Here is a 15,940-nt window from a genome sequence, read left to right as displayed (position 1 = left end):
ACTGACAGATCGGGCTGCCATTGGCGGACAGGAGACAGCGGGGCCAATGGCGGGGCCGGAGGCGGCTGTGGGAGCCGGGCCATGGCTGGGGCGGGGCCGCAGCCGAGCAGCGCCATGGCTCCAGCGCTGGGTCTGGGGCTGCTCTGGGGGCTCTTGGGGCTCCTGGGGGACCCGGGAGGCGCGACCAAAGGTGAGGGGGAACCCAGAAACCGGGAACCCCCTGAGCGTCCATTTGCGGGCACCGGGACCCTCCTGAACTTCTGTTATTGGGCACAGGAATCCCCCATTGCCCCAGTTTGGGTCCTCTATCCCCTCCCCCAAACCGGGACCCCCTGTACCCCCTCATCTGGCACCGGGACTTCCCTGAACCCCATTCTTGGGCAGGGAAACCCTCCTGAACCCCCATTCTCGGGCATCAGAATCTACTGAGCCCCCATTCCTGAGCACGGGCACCCCTTGAGCGCCCATTTCTGTGCACGGGGACCCCTCTGTGCCCCCTTCCCCAGCACCGGAACCCCGTGAAACTCCTTTTTCTGAGACCCACCTGAACCCCGAATTCTGGGAAAAGAATCACCTGAACTTCCATTCTTGGCAGGGAAATCCCCCTGCACCCCCTTATCTGGCCCAGGGACCCACCGCATCTCCCAGTCCCTTGGATCAGGATCCCTTTGAACCCCGAATAACGACGGGGGAACCCCCCTGAACCCCCATTCCTGGGCACTGAGACATCCCTGAATCTCCATGTCCAGGTGCAAGGACCCCCCTGCACCCCTGATCCGGGACTGGGATCTCCCCGCACCCCCATCAGTGCTCCGGGACCCCCTGCACCCCCATTCCCGGCCTTCCCAGACCCCAGACCCGCCCTTTTCCTCGGCTTTTGCACCCCCAGATCTCCCGAATCTCTGCGTCCTCCCAGTTCTCTATTCCCGGCGCTTCCTGGAAGGGGTTCCAGGAGTCCCAGAGGGTCCTAGGGGTCCCGGGGGTCTCAGCGAGGATCCAGTGGGATCCAGATGAATTCCCTGGAATTCCCCTTTTCCCCGTCTCATTTTTCCGTCTCCCGAGCTGCGTCCCCGGGATCCGCCCGCCTCTCCCAGCCTCAGACCCCCCTTTCTGTGACCCAGGGACCCCTGAACCCCCATCCCTGCCTTTTCCAGCTCCCAGACCCCACTGCCCTCAACACTGGGGACCCCTGGACCCCCTTTGGTGGGCACCGGGGACCCCTGGATCCCCCATCCCGCCTCTCCCAGTCCCTTCATTGGATCTTGGACCCTTCCCGGCTCTCCCAGTTCCGCTTCCCGACCCTTGGGTGCTCCCAGACCCCCCAATCTCTGCGTCCCCCCATTTCTTCAACCGTGTGTCCTGCTGGCGGGGGGTTCTTTGGGGTCCTGAATTTTCACTTCTAGGCACTGGGACCCCCCTGCACTCTCTTATCCAGTACCAATCCCCCTCTGCACCCCCTTTCTCATCCATCCCGCCTTCCCCAGTCCCCCCTTTTCCTTGACCCTGAGACCCCCTGGACACCCATTCCTGCTTTTCTCAGCTCCCAACTCCTCTTTCCTCTGCATCAAGGATCCCCAAGACTCCTATTCCCAGGTCCTCCCACCTTTTGACCCCTCATTCCTTAGGACTGGGGATCCCTGGACCCCCTTTCCTGGGCACAGGGATCCCCTGGAACCCCCATCCCACTCTCCCAGTCCCTGCACCACCCCCTCCCCCTTCTGAGCCCCTATTCCTGGACACCAGGACCCCCTGCAGGCCCTTTCCTGTCCATCCCACCTCTCCCACCCTGCACACCCTTTCCTTGGCCCCAGGATCCCCAAACCCCTTCCCAGCTCTCCCAGTTCCCCTTTCATTGATCCATGATCCCCTCAACCCCCCAAATCTCCGTGTCCCCCCAGTTCTCCACTCCCTGCGTTACCTGCACGTGGCGGTGTCAGAGCCCAGCCCGGGGATCCCCCAGTACATGCAAATGGGGTTCATGGATGGGATCCCCTTTGTGCGCTACGACAGCGAGCAGGGCCGGCTGGAGCCGCTGACGCAGTGGATGAAGGATGGAGTCGAGCCAGGATTTTGGGAGTGGCAGACCCGGAACAGTATGAGGAACCAGCACATGGATGCCAAGAACCTGGAGACACTGCAGGAGCGATACAACCAGAGCTGGGGTGAGTGGGGGGATCTGTGGGGGTGGGATGGGATTGGGGGGATGGGATGGGATGGGATCTATAGGTGTCGGATGTGGATTCATGGGGTTCAAGTGGTTGAAATGGGGATCCATTAGGCTAGGATTGGATATCTTGTGATCCATGGATTGGGATGTGGATCCATGCAGCTGGGATGGGAACTGTGGGGCTGGGATAGAAACTGTAGGGCTGAGATGGGGACCCATGGGGCTGGGATGGGATCTGTGGGGCTAGGATAGGAATTGTAGGGCTGGAATGTGCATCCATGGGGCTGGGATGGGATCTATAGGTTACGAATGTGGATTCACAGAGCTCCAAGTGGCTGAAATGGGGATGCATTAGGCTGGGATGGGATATCTTGTGATCCATGGGGCTGGGATGTGGATCCATGGGGCTGGGATGGGATCTGTGAAGCTGGGATGGGACCTGTGGGCTTGGGTTGGAATCTGTGGAGTTAGGATTTGCATCCATGGGGCTCCAAGGAGCTGGGATGAGGCTCTGTGGGTCTCCATCAGACTCTGGGGCTCCATGGGGCTGGAATGGGGCTCTGTGGGGCTGGGACACAGTTCCATGGGTTTCTGTGGATACAATCCCTCCAGGTCTCCACACGAGGTTGTGAGTTTCCGGCTGTGACCTCCTGTCTGTTAGGAGCATCCGTGGATCCCACCGGAATGCCTGCGATGGGCGGGATTTAATTTCCTTTGACCTGGAATCCAGGAGATTTGTGGCGGCCGACAGCGCTGGTGAGATCATCAGGAGGCGCTGGGAGCAGGATGGGACCGTGGCTGAGTATTGGATGAATTACTTGAAGCATGAATGCCCTGAATGGCTCCAGAAATACATCAGATACGGGCAGAAGGAGCTGGAGCGCAAAGGTGGGAGCAGAATTCCTGTGGGGATTTGGGATTTGGGGATAGGGGACTTGGGAACACAGTAATTCCTGTGGGAATTCTATGGATACATCTCATCTCCAGTGAGAATTCCATGGGTAGATCTCACTCTCATGCCGTTCCTGTGGGAATTCCATAGGTAGAACTCACCCCAGTCCCACTCTCATGGAATTCCAATGATGTCTATCACCATTATCCTATTCCAGAGCCCCCTGATGTCCATGTGTCTGGAAAAGAGGAACACAAGATGCTGATCCTGTCCTGCCACGCGTATGGATTCTACCCCAACACCATCGCAGTCAGCTGGATGAAAGGGGGTGAAACCTTGGATCAGGAGACAGAGTGGGGCGGGATCATTCCCAACAGCGACGGCACCTTCCACACCTGGGCCAGGATCGAGGCGCTGCCGGAGGAGCGGGAGCAGTACCGGTGCAGGGTGGAGCATCCCGGACTGCCAGAGCCTGGGATCTTCGCTTGGGGTGAGGCTGGGAATGTGGGGATTGGGAATTTGGAATTCCCAAATGGGCATCCCCCTCCCCTCCTCACTATTCCGCGTTTCCCAGAGCCGACATCTGGCGGGAATGTCACTGTGGTGGTTTCTGTGTCCATCATCACTGCCATCCTCATCCTCATTGTCGTCATCGGATTTGGCATCTGGAAGCTCCAATCCGGTAACACACGGGATGGGGGTCGGGAAGGGACACGCATCCACCCGGCACTGTTCTGGGAATCCTGTGCCACCAACGCTGATCCCACTTTGTTTCCACAGGGAGGAGGGACAGGAATGGATACAACCCAGCAGCTGGTGAGTTCCAATGGTGGATCCAGCTCTGGATCCCTTCTGTGCAGATCCCAGGATGGATCCAGGGGTTAATCCCAGTGTGTGATCTGTTCTGGAATCTCATGGATCTTCTCTTTCTGCAGGAAGGGACACGGGAACCAACAGCTCAAGCACAGGTACGGAGCAGGATCAGGGTGGGATTCCAGAGGGGGATTGGGGCAGGATGGATGGACTGGGATCAGGGAAGGATTCTGGATCAGGGCAGGGGTCCATGCAGAGTGGGATCAGGGGGAATTGTAGAGTGGGACTGGGGCTGGATTCTGGAGCAGGATTAGGTGGGATGGATGGAGCAGGATCGGTCCAGGATGGATAGAGTGAGATCAGGGAAGGATTCCAGTTCTGAATTGGGTGGGATGGATGGAGCAGGACTGTGGCAGGATTTGAGTAGGATCATGTGGGATCCTGGATTAGCTCCTGCTCTGCATGGACTCCAGCCAGGTCTACCCTGTGGAATGGGGACAGGGTGACACCATGACCTTCTCTCATCCTGGCAGGAATTGCTGCCTGAGTGATCCATGGAGCTGGATCCGGCCCCTTCCCTCTTCCCAGGAAAGCTGAGAGCTGCCACCAGAGCTGATCCTGCTGCTCCCACCCACCCCACAGGTCTTTCTAACAGATCCATTTCCAGTTTTCCATTTCCCAGTGTTTTAAAGGCAAGAACCACAAATATTTACAATGCTTTAGTTCTGGTGTGAAATTATCCTGCTTTGGGCAATAAATCTACTTGTGGCAATAAATCCTGCTTTGGGCAATGTCCTGGATTGTCACGCAAATTGTATTCTATTTCCCATCTGTATGGCAGTTGTTTTCTGTTAAGTAGGCAGTTTTCCTTATCTCTTCTACAACCGGGGAGACAGGCTATTAATGTCACTGCCTGACTGATAAGAACTACAGCATCCCAGTGTGAGATGCTCCGCCCAGAGGGGAGAGCCAAGCATTCCTACCTGGATATAATCTTGAGGTTCTGGACCACCAGCATGGCTTTCTCCACTGCATCCCCAGAGAAACAGCAGCTGCTTCTCCTTCCACTGGATCTTAGAGGAAGACTGCACCTTTCTACAGGATCCCTGCTCCAACAGAACCACACCTGACACTCCAGGAGGACTGCAGCCACATTTCCAACGGGACTGCTACCAACAACCTGGCCAACAGGGTGTCAGGTTGTGTTCTGACTCTGTCAGTGTTGTTCTAGTGCACTGTATTGTTTATTTTATCTTTTTATTTTCTTGCCTAGTAAAGAACTGTTATTTTCTGCTCCCATATTTTTGCCGGAGGGTCTCTTAATTCCAAATTTATAGCAATTTGGAGGGGTGGGGAGGGTTTACATTCTCCATTTCAGGGGAGGCTCCTGCCTTCCTTAGCAGACTCCTGTCTTTCCAAACCAAGACAGATTTTGGCACCCAATGTGAAGCTCAAGGGCATAGAAACAAAAAGGGGATAACAGTTCTTGAGTAATCTAATTTTGTGTGCTGATACAGAAACCTTGTTAGGTGTCACCATGTGGTCCTAGTTTGGGTGGCATGTGACCATGGTTGTATTTGTCCCATTCGCACGCCCTCATCTAAACATAGGTCCTATAACCAAGGCTGTTGTCTGGTTTGCTTTACAGGTTAATAAGGTGAGGAATTAATGGATTTTTAACTTCCACTGGAAGGCAAGCACATGGATTCAGAGCTATCACACCCTTACTGTATGGGCCCATCAATGCCTTGCCCCATGACTCAGAGAAAACTCCCTCCAGGAGCCATTTCTGTTTGATGGGCAATCAAGGACCAATCATGACTCAGACTGATATCAGCCCATTGGGAGATGCTCTGCCCAGTGGGGAGGAGCTCAGCATCCCCACCTGGATATAATCCAGGCTTTGGGACAGAACAGGCAGCCCTTACCCACTGGTTTCTAGAGGACAAGACCTGCCAGATCTTTTCTACGGGATCACCACATCAACAAGACCGTTTCATCTGGACTGCCACCACCACCCTAACTAGCAGGGTGTCTGGTTTTATTCTGACTCTGTCAGTGGTTTCATTTTGTACTATTGCATGTATTTTTGGTTTTTTTCTCTTTTCCTAATAAATTGTATTTCTGACTTGGAGTCTCTCACTGGTTTTGCTTTCTAACCAGAACATAATTTTGGCACCCAAAGTGGGGCAGCAAGGTTTTTTCTCAAGAACCTGGTTACTCTGGGTGGGTAATGCAGAAGGACGGGGAAACCCCTTGTGTACCACAAAGACACCTAATTTTAAGTGAGATCTGTGTGTAAGGTTTCATTCTGTATTTTAAATATATCAATATGTCTATACATCTATATATCTTTTATATACATTATTATGTGCATTATACATTTATATATCTTTTTCTTTTGTGTTTCATGTATTTTGGGGTTTTTTCCCTTTTTGTAAAAACTCTTATTTCTGACTTAGAGTCTCTCACTGGTTTTGCTTTCAAACCAGAACAACTGGCCACTGGCGATGGTTGTTTGGCTTGATTGACCAATTGGATCTGCGTGTGTGTTGTGACTGTCAGGCAAGGGCCATGGGTTGTTCTTAGTAGTAAAGGATGGTATAACAAAGTGATTGATCAGCCTGCTGCAATCATGGAGTCAATGCTCATTATTCCCTGCTGGGGACCACTGCTACGACAGGGACTGATGATTTTTCTTTCAGCACTGGACAGTCCTTTTTCCAATGCCCCCATTTCTTACAGGATGCACTCTGAGCCTTCTCCAGAGGGGAAGCTTTCTTGGGTGACTTTTCCCGAGTTGCCTTCTTGCTAGGCTGGGATTAACTCTTTCAGTTGGGCCCCTGTCCCAAAATACCTTCCAGGCAACCTCCAGCAGTTTATCCATGTCTTGAACTCCCTTTATCTTTCCTTACGTCTTTTGAAGCCTGAACTACACAAAACAAAACCAGATGTGCTTTACCATCAACTGATTCAGAATCTAGATCAGAATATTTGATGGCAGATCTCTTCACCTGTTCAAAAATCAGTGGGTGATTCATCATAATTTTGCCTCAGTGGGTAAAACTTTGACTAATTTACAGTTTTAACCCACATTCCACGAGGCTTTGATATCATTTTAATTTTGCCATCTGCTTGGGTGTATTTGGATCCCACCCAGGGTTTCCAAGGGGAAATATCTCAGTGACAGCACCTTGAAGCAGCTCCCTCGCTGTGCTCCCCTCAAGGAACACTGAGGTGGATTTATTGACCACTTGTCCCTCAGTGGGGTCTGTGGTATTTGCTAGGTCCCCAGGATGAAGGAAGAACTGAGAATCTGACTCCATGTTCTTAGAAGGCTAATTTATTATTTTATGCTATTATTTTATATTACAGAATGCTATACTAAAACTCTACTAAAGAATAGAGAAAGGATACAGACAGAAGGCTTAACAAGAGTGAATAATAAAAACTTGTGACTCCTTCCAGAGTCCCGACAGAGTTGGATGGTGATTGGTCATTAAGTAAAAACAATTCACATGTTGCATAAACAATCTCCAACCACATCCCAAAGCAGCAAAGCACAGAAGAAGCAAATCAGATAATTATTTTATTTTTTTCACTGAGGCTTCTCGGCTTCCCAGGAGAAGAATCCTGGGCAAAGAGGATTTTTTCAGAAAATATGGCAGTGACAATGGTCAAGTGACGTGTCTGACACAGACTTCAGATCAGCCCGGTGTGATTCATACAGAGGGCATTTATATATTTATTCATTCATTCATTTATTTATTCAATTATTCATTCATTTATTTAATTATTAATAGGCTGTATGGTGCACACATGAACTACGAGATTATATTGCACCAACCAGCAGCTACAATGAATCATCGATAATCGATATTGGTATCAAATGCTGTATCAAATTGCTGGTGATCAATAACAATGTGTAGAAGGCAATACAAGAGTGCAAAAGGCAATTATTAAATTGCCATTTATGACCTGGCTGTGCTGCAGGCACAGTGGAAAGCTGGAAGCTGCTGAGGGGACCCATACACCCCTGTCCCCTGTTCCTGACTGTCCCTGAGTGTCCCCAGTGATGTCACCCCAGGAATTCCCATCAGGATTCAGCGATGTCCCTGATGATGTCAGTGCTCCCATGTGAAACTTTCCTGCAGCAGCCTCGGGATGTCCTCGATGGCTTTTTGGCACTGCTTGGCCACTGCACACCTGCCAGGGCCACCGGGGCCACCCCAGCCACCATAGGGACTCAAGAGGATGTTGTCGATGCCCCCAAGTGTCCCAAGCAGGTGATCCTTGGCCAGGCAGGTGCTGGCCTCCCACAGCCACTCAAACTTGGCCACTTTGGCTACCAAGGCCTGGAAGACATCAGGGGACACCTCGTTTGTCCCCTTCAGGATGGCCTCGATGTCCCTGAGCCGCCACTCCATGTTCCAGTAGAACAAGGTGGCTCTGTCACATGTGGCCACCAAGCGCGGCAGCAGCCCCAGGGCCACCACTGACCAACGTCCCCTCCTGGTGGCCGCCATAGCCTCTCCCATTCCCTCATTGGTGGCTGCCGCCACCTGGGCATCGTATGTGGCCATTTCCCTGGCCACTTCCTCCTTGTCCAGGGCCACCATCAGCTGCTGGTTCACGATTACCTTCCTGTGGTTGTCACGGAGCTTGGTGGCCTCCCTGGACAGCCAGTCCCAGCGGTCCACGAGCCTGGCCACCAACTCCCGCCAGGCCTTGGCCACGGCTCTCCCATTGGCCCAGGTGGTCCCAGGGGTGGCCCCAAGGGTGGCCAGGGCCCGGCCCAGGGAGGCAACACCAGGGTGGCCCAGAGAGGTGACATTGCCGTGGTTCAGGATTGCACGAAGGCTCCGGGTGAAGTTCTTCAGGTCCTCATGTAAGGAGTTTGGGGACTTGTCGCTGTGTGGCCCAGTCATGGTGGCCAGCAGCTTGCCCAGGGTGGCCACCACGGCCACCAGCACCTGAAGCTGTGGAGGGGACACCTGTGGAGGAGACAGGGGAGGTGTCAGGGACCTGGTGGCACTATTGGCCTCCTGCGGTGGCCTCGGTGCCCTCAAGTAGTCCCCTCTGCCCTTCCGTCCCTTTGTCAGTGTCTTGTCCCCACTGCCACCTCCCGCCACCCCCCGTGTCCCCCCCAGTGTCCCCTCTGTTCCCCTCTCCCCACCATCGCACCTCTTGGGGCTCCATGGTCACTGGGGATACATTGGGGACACTCTGGGGATGCTCTGGGGGTCGAAGGAGCCTTGGGATGTCCTCGATGGCTCTTTGACACCGCTCGGCCACCTCACAAGCACTGGATCTGACGCAACCACCGGTGAAATAGACCTTGATGAAGTCGTCAACTGCCCCCAGCAGGTGATCTTTGGCCAGGCGGGCATTGGCCTCCCACAGCCGCTCGGCCTGGGCCACCTTGGCCACCAAGCCCTTGAGGACATTGAGAGATGCCTCATTTATCCCCTTCAAGGCGGTCTTGGTGTTCCTGAGCAGGCGCAGCAGCTCCCGGGGGAACACAGTGGCTTCGTCACATGCGGCCACCAAGCGCTCCAGCAGCCCCAAGGCCGTCTCCACCCGCTGTCTCACCATGGTGGCCCTTGTTGCCTCACTGGCAGTCAGCCTGGCCTCTCTCCTCACCTGGGCTCCATGCCCGGCCACCACCTTGGCCCTCTCCTCCCCGCCCAGGGCCTGACCCAGCTCCACCATGTTTTCCTGAGCTGTCCCATAATGTGCAGCCTTGTCCTGCAGCTCCCTGGCCCGGGCGGCGGCGGTGGCCACCCTGTCGGCCGCCTTGGTGGCCAAATCCCTGCAGGCCTTGTGGAGCTTGGTGGCTGCCCTGGCCAGCCGGACCCAGCTGTTCACAAGCGCAGACACCGACCACAGCCACTCACCAACCGCCAATCCCACAGGTAACAAGGTGGTCCCTGGGGTGCTCTTGTAGGCAGCCAGGGTCTGCCTCAGGGCGTTGAAAGGGCTATCATCATCGGAGGTGACATCTTGGGGCCACCAGGCGTTATCAATGCGGTGCAGGGTGACCCAGAGCTCCCTGGTGAAGAACTCCAGGTCCCAGTACAGGGACCATGGGGACCAGGGCTGCATCATCTCGTCCTGACTGCTCAGGGCGTCCAGCAGCTCACCCAGGATGGCCACCACGGTGACTTGTGGCTGCAGCAGGGCCGGGGACGGCTGGGGAGGGAAAAAGGAAGGTGTCAGGGACCTGGTGGCACTTATGGCCTCCTGGTGTGGCCCCCTGCCCCCGAAGGGCCCTTTTTGCCCCTCCCTGGAGGGCTCTGCTGCCCGTCTGTCCCTCCCTTGTTCCCGCTGCCACCCCTGCCACCTCCCTCGTAGCGTCTGGCACCCTCCTGCCCTCACTGCTGTCCCCTCTGCCACCTCCCCACCCGCCCCGGTATCCTTTCCCTCTTTCAGCAACCCACGTTTTCCCCCCTCCCGTCGCACCTCTTGGGGCTCCATGCTCACTGGGGACACCTTGGGGACGCTCCGCTGGCGAAGGAGCCCCGGCACCAACTCCGGCTCTGGCCCAGAACAGGCCCCGGGGTTGGCGCCGGGAAAAGGCGGAGCCGCCTCAGGAGGGGCCGGAAAAGGGGTTGGGCGAGGTGACGTCACCGCCCGCCCTTTCCAGTACCGCCCCTATCCATGGAAAGCGCCTGGATTTGGCCGTTTTGGTTGAATCCCAGGGGATTTAGGCTCTATAGGAGGGTACTTAGGCTCCATCCCCAGGGGATTTAGGCTCCATGCCACCATTTCTAGGCGGATTCATTTCGCCGTTCCCGGCTGGATTTACGAGGGAACGCGGAGGGTTGTGAGGAGCCCGCAGAGTTGCCCTCAACAAACAGGGCCGCGGTGCTTCTCTCGCGAGACCTCTGCCGAGAAGCCCCAAAGGCGGCGCGGACTAATCAGAAGCCGCGCTGGCCAGAAGTACTGGCAGAAGTTCCCGTTTCTTCGGCGTCGGCAGCTGCTTCCGGCGAATCCGCGGTGCATTGTGGGCATTGTGGTCCCCGTGGGGCCCAGCGCCGGCGGAGCGGGGCTGAGGCCGCGGGGCGGGGGGGGAGGGGGCGGGGCGGGGGGGGAGGGGGCGGGGCGGGAATCTGCGGGCGCCGAAGGAGCCCCGGGACCCCCCCCCGGCAGCGCGGGATGGGCGACAGCGACCGCGGTCAGCACCGGGAGCGGGGAGAGGGGGAGGGGCGATGAGGGGGGTTTGGAGGGGTTATGAAAGGATTGGGAGGGACTGAGGGAGAACTGGGGGTCCTGAGGGGATGTGGGGTGTCCTGAGGACGTTTGGGGAGATCGAGAGGGAGAACTGGGGGTCGTGAGGACATCTGGGGGCTCCTGAGGGGATTGGAGGGGTTGTGAGGGGGAAAGAGGGAGAATTTGGGATCCTGAGGGTATTTGGGGGGTCCTGAGGGGGTTTGGGGGGATGTGAGGGGGCTGAGGGGTTGTGAGGGTGTTTGGGACGTGGTGAGGGGATGTGGAGGGTCCTGGGGGAGAATTAGGTATCCTGAGGGGGTTTGTGGGGTTCTGAGGAGATCTGGGGGAGTCTTGAGGGGATATGGAGAACTCATGAGGAAATCTGCGGGGATTCTGAGGAGATTTTCGAGGGTCCTAAGGAGGATATGGGAGCCCTGCGGGGGACGTGGGGTACTGAGGGTAAATTGGAGGTTGTGAGGGCATTTGGGGGCATTCTGAGTGGGTTTGGGAGGATTTTGGGAGTTTCCGAATAGATTTGGGGCATCCTGAGGGAAGTTTGGAGCTCCCCGAGTGGATTTTGTGGGTCCCTGACTGGATTAGGAGTGATTTGGGGTTATTTTGGGGTCCCTGACTGGATTTTGCGGCATGTGGGGAATTTTGGGGTATTTTCAGATAATTTTGGGGTCCCTGACTGGATACTGGGAGGATTTGGAGTAATTTAGGAGTCTCTGATGGGATTCTGGGGTATTTTCAGGTGTTTTTGGGGTGAGTTTGGCCTTCAGACCAGATTTTGGGGTGCCTGCCCTGATTTTGGGATATTTTGGCATACCTGACTGCATTTTGGGGTATTTTCAGGTCATTTTGGGGCTCCTCACCAGATTTTGGCCATTTTGGGGTAATTTCATGGTCCCTGACCAGAGTTTGGGGATTTTTTTGGAATTTTTTTGGAGTAATTTTGTGATCTCTCACTAGAGTTTGGTTTTTTTTTGGGGATATTTTTGTAGGACAACAGGGGCAGGACGGTCGGGATGGAAAGACACAAGAGATCTCTGAAGCCAGGTCATGGAACTTGGGGTTTATTGCAAAGGGCCTGGGTGCAGGGCCCTGCTTGGAGCTGTCAGGCACTGCTGGAGCAGGCCTGAGAGAGGGAGTAGAGTGGTGTTATATTTGCCCAATTATCTCATCATCAAAAACACCAAACTATATTAAAGGTAGCAGCAATTTTCATTGAATAGCTTAGAATATATGAAATCGGATACACTTGAAATATTGACAATATAATTTGGTTAAAATAAGGGATAATTTGGTTCCAATAATAGCACATAAGCAAAAAAAAAAAAAAAACAAACGGCGAGGGTTACGGAGTGCAGGGCCCTTGGACCCCTATCACCTCACACGGGAGCCTGCCAAGCAAAAATTCCCCCTTTTGTGCCATGTGTCAATGCCATCTCCTCCCATTTTCGAATCATCACACTTCTACCTCGGCCCTCATCACCACCTTCACGGCGCATGCTCCACCACTCGGTTTGGTGGTCACACCCGTCTTTGGGGGTCGTCACTGATGAAGGCCTCTCCTCTTCCTCGATGTCCTTTCATTCACCCTTGGGTTACACATGCGCACCAAGCCAGTATAATGTAAGCCAAAACGAACATAATATTCTATTTAAGTGTCAAAGCACTAAATCTCTTATAACTAGCATTTTCCTGGGACCCCACCAGATTTTCCTTTCTGTTAATTTTTAGTAACTGTTATCTCTTGCTTTTCCTTATATCCTTGAACATCTGCAGGAAAAAGGAGAGGGGGGGATGGAACCCGTCCTCTCCCTTTCTTTCTTGGAATTACACCTTTTAAGTGTTTTATTATTTCCAAATATTAATTACTATATCAATATTGATTACTGTTTCAATTTTGTCAGCACGAATCATACCTATTTTCCACACTTATCATGATCCTCCTCTGAGTTTTTGGAGTTTTCTGTCAGAAATCTCTCCCCTCCCCCACTCATCCACAGGGGTTTGGGGCGGTTTTCCCTTTTTGGGGGAAATCAAAGCGATGCACTGATGCTCCTAATAAGGGGTAGGAGAAGTGAGGCTCCAGTTCTTCCCGCTGAGCCGGAGGCACCGGAGCCGCAATGCCGGGAAAGCCGTGGCGGAAGCTGCGGAGAAGTTTGTTGGTGTTTTCAGCTCAATTCCCTCGGGCCCGGGCCCGTTCCAGGGCTGCTCCTCAGCTCCGGCTCTGCCCTCACGCAGCCCGGGGGCCCCTGAGAGCGCGGGGCGGGTCTGTGCCGTGTGCAGAGCCCGCCCCTGGCTGCGATTGGGCGATGGTGCCGTCAGTCGTGGTTGTGGCGCGCTGATTGGTGGGAGCGGGGCGAAGCAGGGCCCCGGTGGCGGGCTGAGGGCGGCCGTGGCTGGGCAGCGGCGGCATTGTCGGAGCGTGTGTGCGGTCCCGTGAGCGGCGGCAGCGGCCGGAGCGCGGTGAGGCGGCGGCGGAGCTCGGAGGCGGCCGCAGCCCAGGTGGGAGCCGCGCTGGGTTGTGCGGGGCCTCGGGGCTGGGTGCGGGCCTCGGGGGCGGCAGGGGGCTCGGGCGGGTTCGTTGTGCCGTGTCCGGCGCGTGTTGCCGCTGGCGTGAGGGCGCTGCGGGAGCGGCTGCCCGCGGTCTCCTTGCGGCCGCTGCCTCGGCAGGAGCCGCTGGCGGAGCAGCGCTGGCTCGGCCCGGTTGCTGTGGCTGGGACAGAGGGGGCTGCCCCGTGCCCGGGGCTGTGCGGGGAAATTGCCGTGGCCGGAGGTTTCTGTGCGCAGAGGAGACAGAGGAGTCCTGTAAAAGTGACTTTATTGCTGGGCAGAGGGAGAGGCCGTGGGGCATTTGCCGTGCGCTCTCTGCCATTGTTGTAGTTCGCAGCCCCTTTTTTATTCTCATTTTGCTGGCCTCATCTCCCTCTCCCTTTGCCCACTGGCTGAGGTGCTTGGAAGGTTCAGACCTCCCGATCCGCCAACTGCATGTCCTCGTTAATGTGCACCCCCACTTTTGTATAATAGCCGATATTCACGGCTCTACTAAGTCTTTGTTCTTCTGGAAGTTCAGGAATTTAGCGGGACTTTCTGTGAGCAGCAGTCCATGTTAATTAGTAACATTTATTGAAGCTGGTGATTGCGTCCCTTACTTCCTTATCTACAAGTCCCTGTCCCCTCGCTCAGCTGCTGAATGAGCTGCACTCTCAAGGTGTGGAGCATGGTCGAAAGATTAGAGTTGCTGTAGCACATCAGAGGAGAAATAGCATTCGTTTAACCCAAGGTCTGCCAGGGAGCCACGAAACCGTGTCCCATTCTCATCCTTTCCACGTTTGGACCAATACATGAGCTGCTTTCTTGTTTCCGTTGTTGTTTTGTTTTTCACCACGTTTCCTTTGTCATCTCTTTGCCAACAGCAGTTTGAGACATTTAATTTTCAACAAACCCCTATTTTTCTGCAAACAGATGATCTGATCCCATCCCATGGTAAAGTGTTGTGTTCCTCATTTCAGTGGGTTGGTCAGCAGGAAGGTCAGAAGCTGTTTGGTTGGTGATTATTGCGAGGACAGCTTGTAATCTAATGATGCCATTGAAATGAGAAATGGGTTCTGTGGCTCCTGATATGAATTGGTTCGGGTTCCCAGGGGCTGGTCCATGGTGTTGTAGGATTTGTTCTGCTGGCTGTTCATCTTTTCCCTGTTTTTGGCTGCTGTCTCCAGCCAGGGCTGCATCAATTGACTGCCTTTCTCTAATTAAATCATCAAATCCTTGGATTCCCAACTGATTTCCCTGAATTTTTGGTAGCAAAAAATCCCCAGTGCTCTAATATACCCTATATAACACAGACAGTGACAGCACATGTTGGAGTGGGCAGAGGGATGATTCCCCCCATTTGTTTATAGTGAAGTTTTCCCAACATTCTCCATTTGCTGTTTCCCTTTGCAGCTTCACCGGTTTCTGTTGCAGGGTCAGATATCCTCCCGCTGGGCTCTGCCTTGAGCTGTGCAAATTCCATCAGTGCCAGCAGGCAGAGCTTGGGGTGAGGGGCAGAGTGAATCAGCCCAATTCCTGCCCCGGGCAAGAGATCCAGGTGCATTGTCCACACTTTGCCCAGCAGTGTTCATTTGCATTTCTAAAGCTCCTCTGGAGGCTGCCTGGAATGAAGCTTCTCTTCCTGCTGCTGGGCAACGTTGATGTTTTGTTGCTGGTTGTTATCTCTGTGGGTGTCTTTTGTGCTGTTCCCAGTCTGTTCAGGTGTTAAACTCATCTCCATTGAGTGGTGTAACACCCCTTAAATAAAACCTTTGAAATTCCTTTCCCCAAGGCAAAGACAAACCAAGCCTGAGCAGAGAAAGAAGATTTAGAAGAACCAAACTCGGTACATTTTGCAGCAGTGCAATGGCAGGCAGCCCAGAGTGTGGGTGTCAGTGAGCCCCAGAGTGGAATTGTGCCGTGGTGTTCCCCAGCAGCTGTGGCAGTGCAGGCCCAGGCAGCGCTGAAGCTGCAGCAGTGGCAGCAAGGCTTGGCCCCAGTGGCTGGAGATGGCAGAGGAGGGTGGCCAGGATTGCAGAGGATTCCAGGCGAGGATCTGTGGGCAGGCGCAGGGGCTTGGCCCGCTGTGGAGCCCTGGCTGCTGCTGCGTTGCCTTCAGGGCAGGCTCAGGGGCGGCCTCCCATCCTCCTGCTGCGGGCGGGAAGTGCAAATCTCCGGGGCTTCAGAGCCCTTGAGGCCAGGCTGAGGGGTCCCCCCGTGTTGAGCTGTGCTGGCGGCTGTTTCTGGCCTCAGGGACACTTGGCATGGGCCCCTTGGCCACCGGTGGTGCTGCTTTGCACTCCTTAGGCAGCAGC

The 15,940-nt window shown here is 54.8% G+C and overlaps 1 protein-coding gene and 1 pseudogene across 1 annotated transcript; one reads left to right on the top strand and one right to left on the bottom strand.

Annotated features, from left to right (window-relative positions):
• The first annotated feature begins 66 nt into the window (after window positions 1-66).
• Window positions 67-6,000, top strand: LOC132085605 (class I histocompatibility antigen, F10 alpha chain-like; annotated as a pseudogene).
• A 1,193-nt stretch (window positions 6,001-7,193) lies between these two features.
• On the bottom strand, window positions 7,194-10,655 carry LOC132085564 (uncharacterized). Its single transcript, XM_059491020.1, has 3 exons — window positions 10,335-10,655; window positions 9,057-10,064; window positions 7,194-8,866 (listed from the first exon to the last, which is right to left on the bottom strand). Exons 1-3 carry the CDS (start codon window positions 10,347-10,349, stop codon window positions 7,997-7,999), a joined length of 1,893 nt encoding a protein of 630 aa, XP_059347003.1. The 5' UTR covers window positions 10,350-10,655; the 3' UTR covers window positions 7,194-7,996.
• Between the last annotated feature and the right edge of the window lie 5,285 nt (window positions 10,656-15,940).

Source organism: Ammospiza nelsoni, chromosome 31 (genome assembly GCF_027579445.1).
Source record: "Ammospiza nelsoni isolate bAmmNel1 chromosome 31, bAmmNel1.pri, whole genome shotgun sequence".
In the NCBI taxonomy this organism is placed as follows: domain Eukaryota; kingdom Metazoa; phylum Chordata; class Aves; order Passeriformes; family Passerellidae; genus Ammospiza; species Ammospiza nelsoni.
The sequence above is the reverse complement of the archived record's forward strand: the minus strand, read 5'-3'. Positions and strand labels throughout refer to the sequence as shown.

Coding starts and splice junctions, on each gene's coding strand:
- LOC132085564 (XM_059491020.1), bottom strand. Junction 8,867..9,056: donor TGACCATGGAGCCCCAAGAG/GTGCGATGGTGG, acceptor TCTCCTCCACAG/GTGTCCCCTCCACAGCTTCA.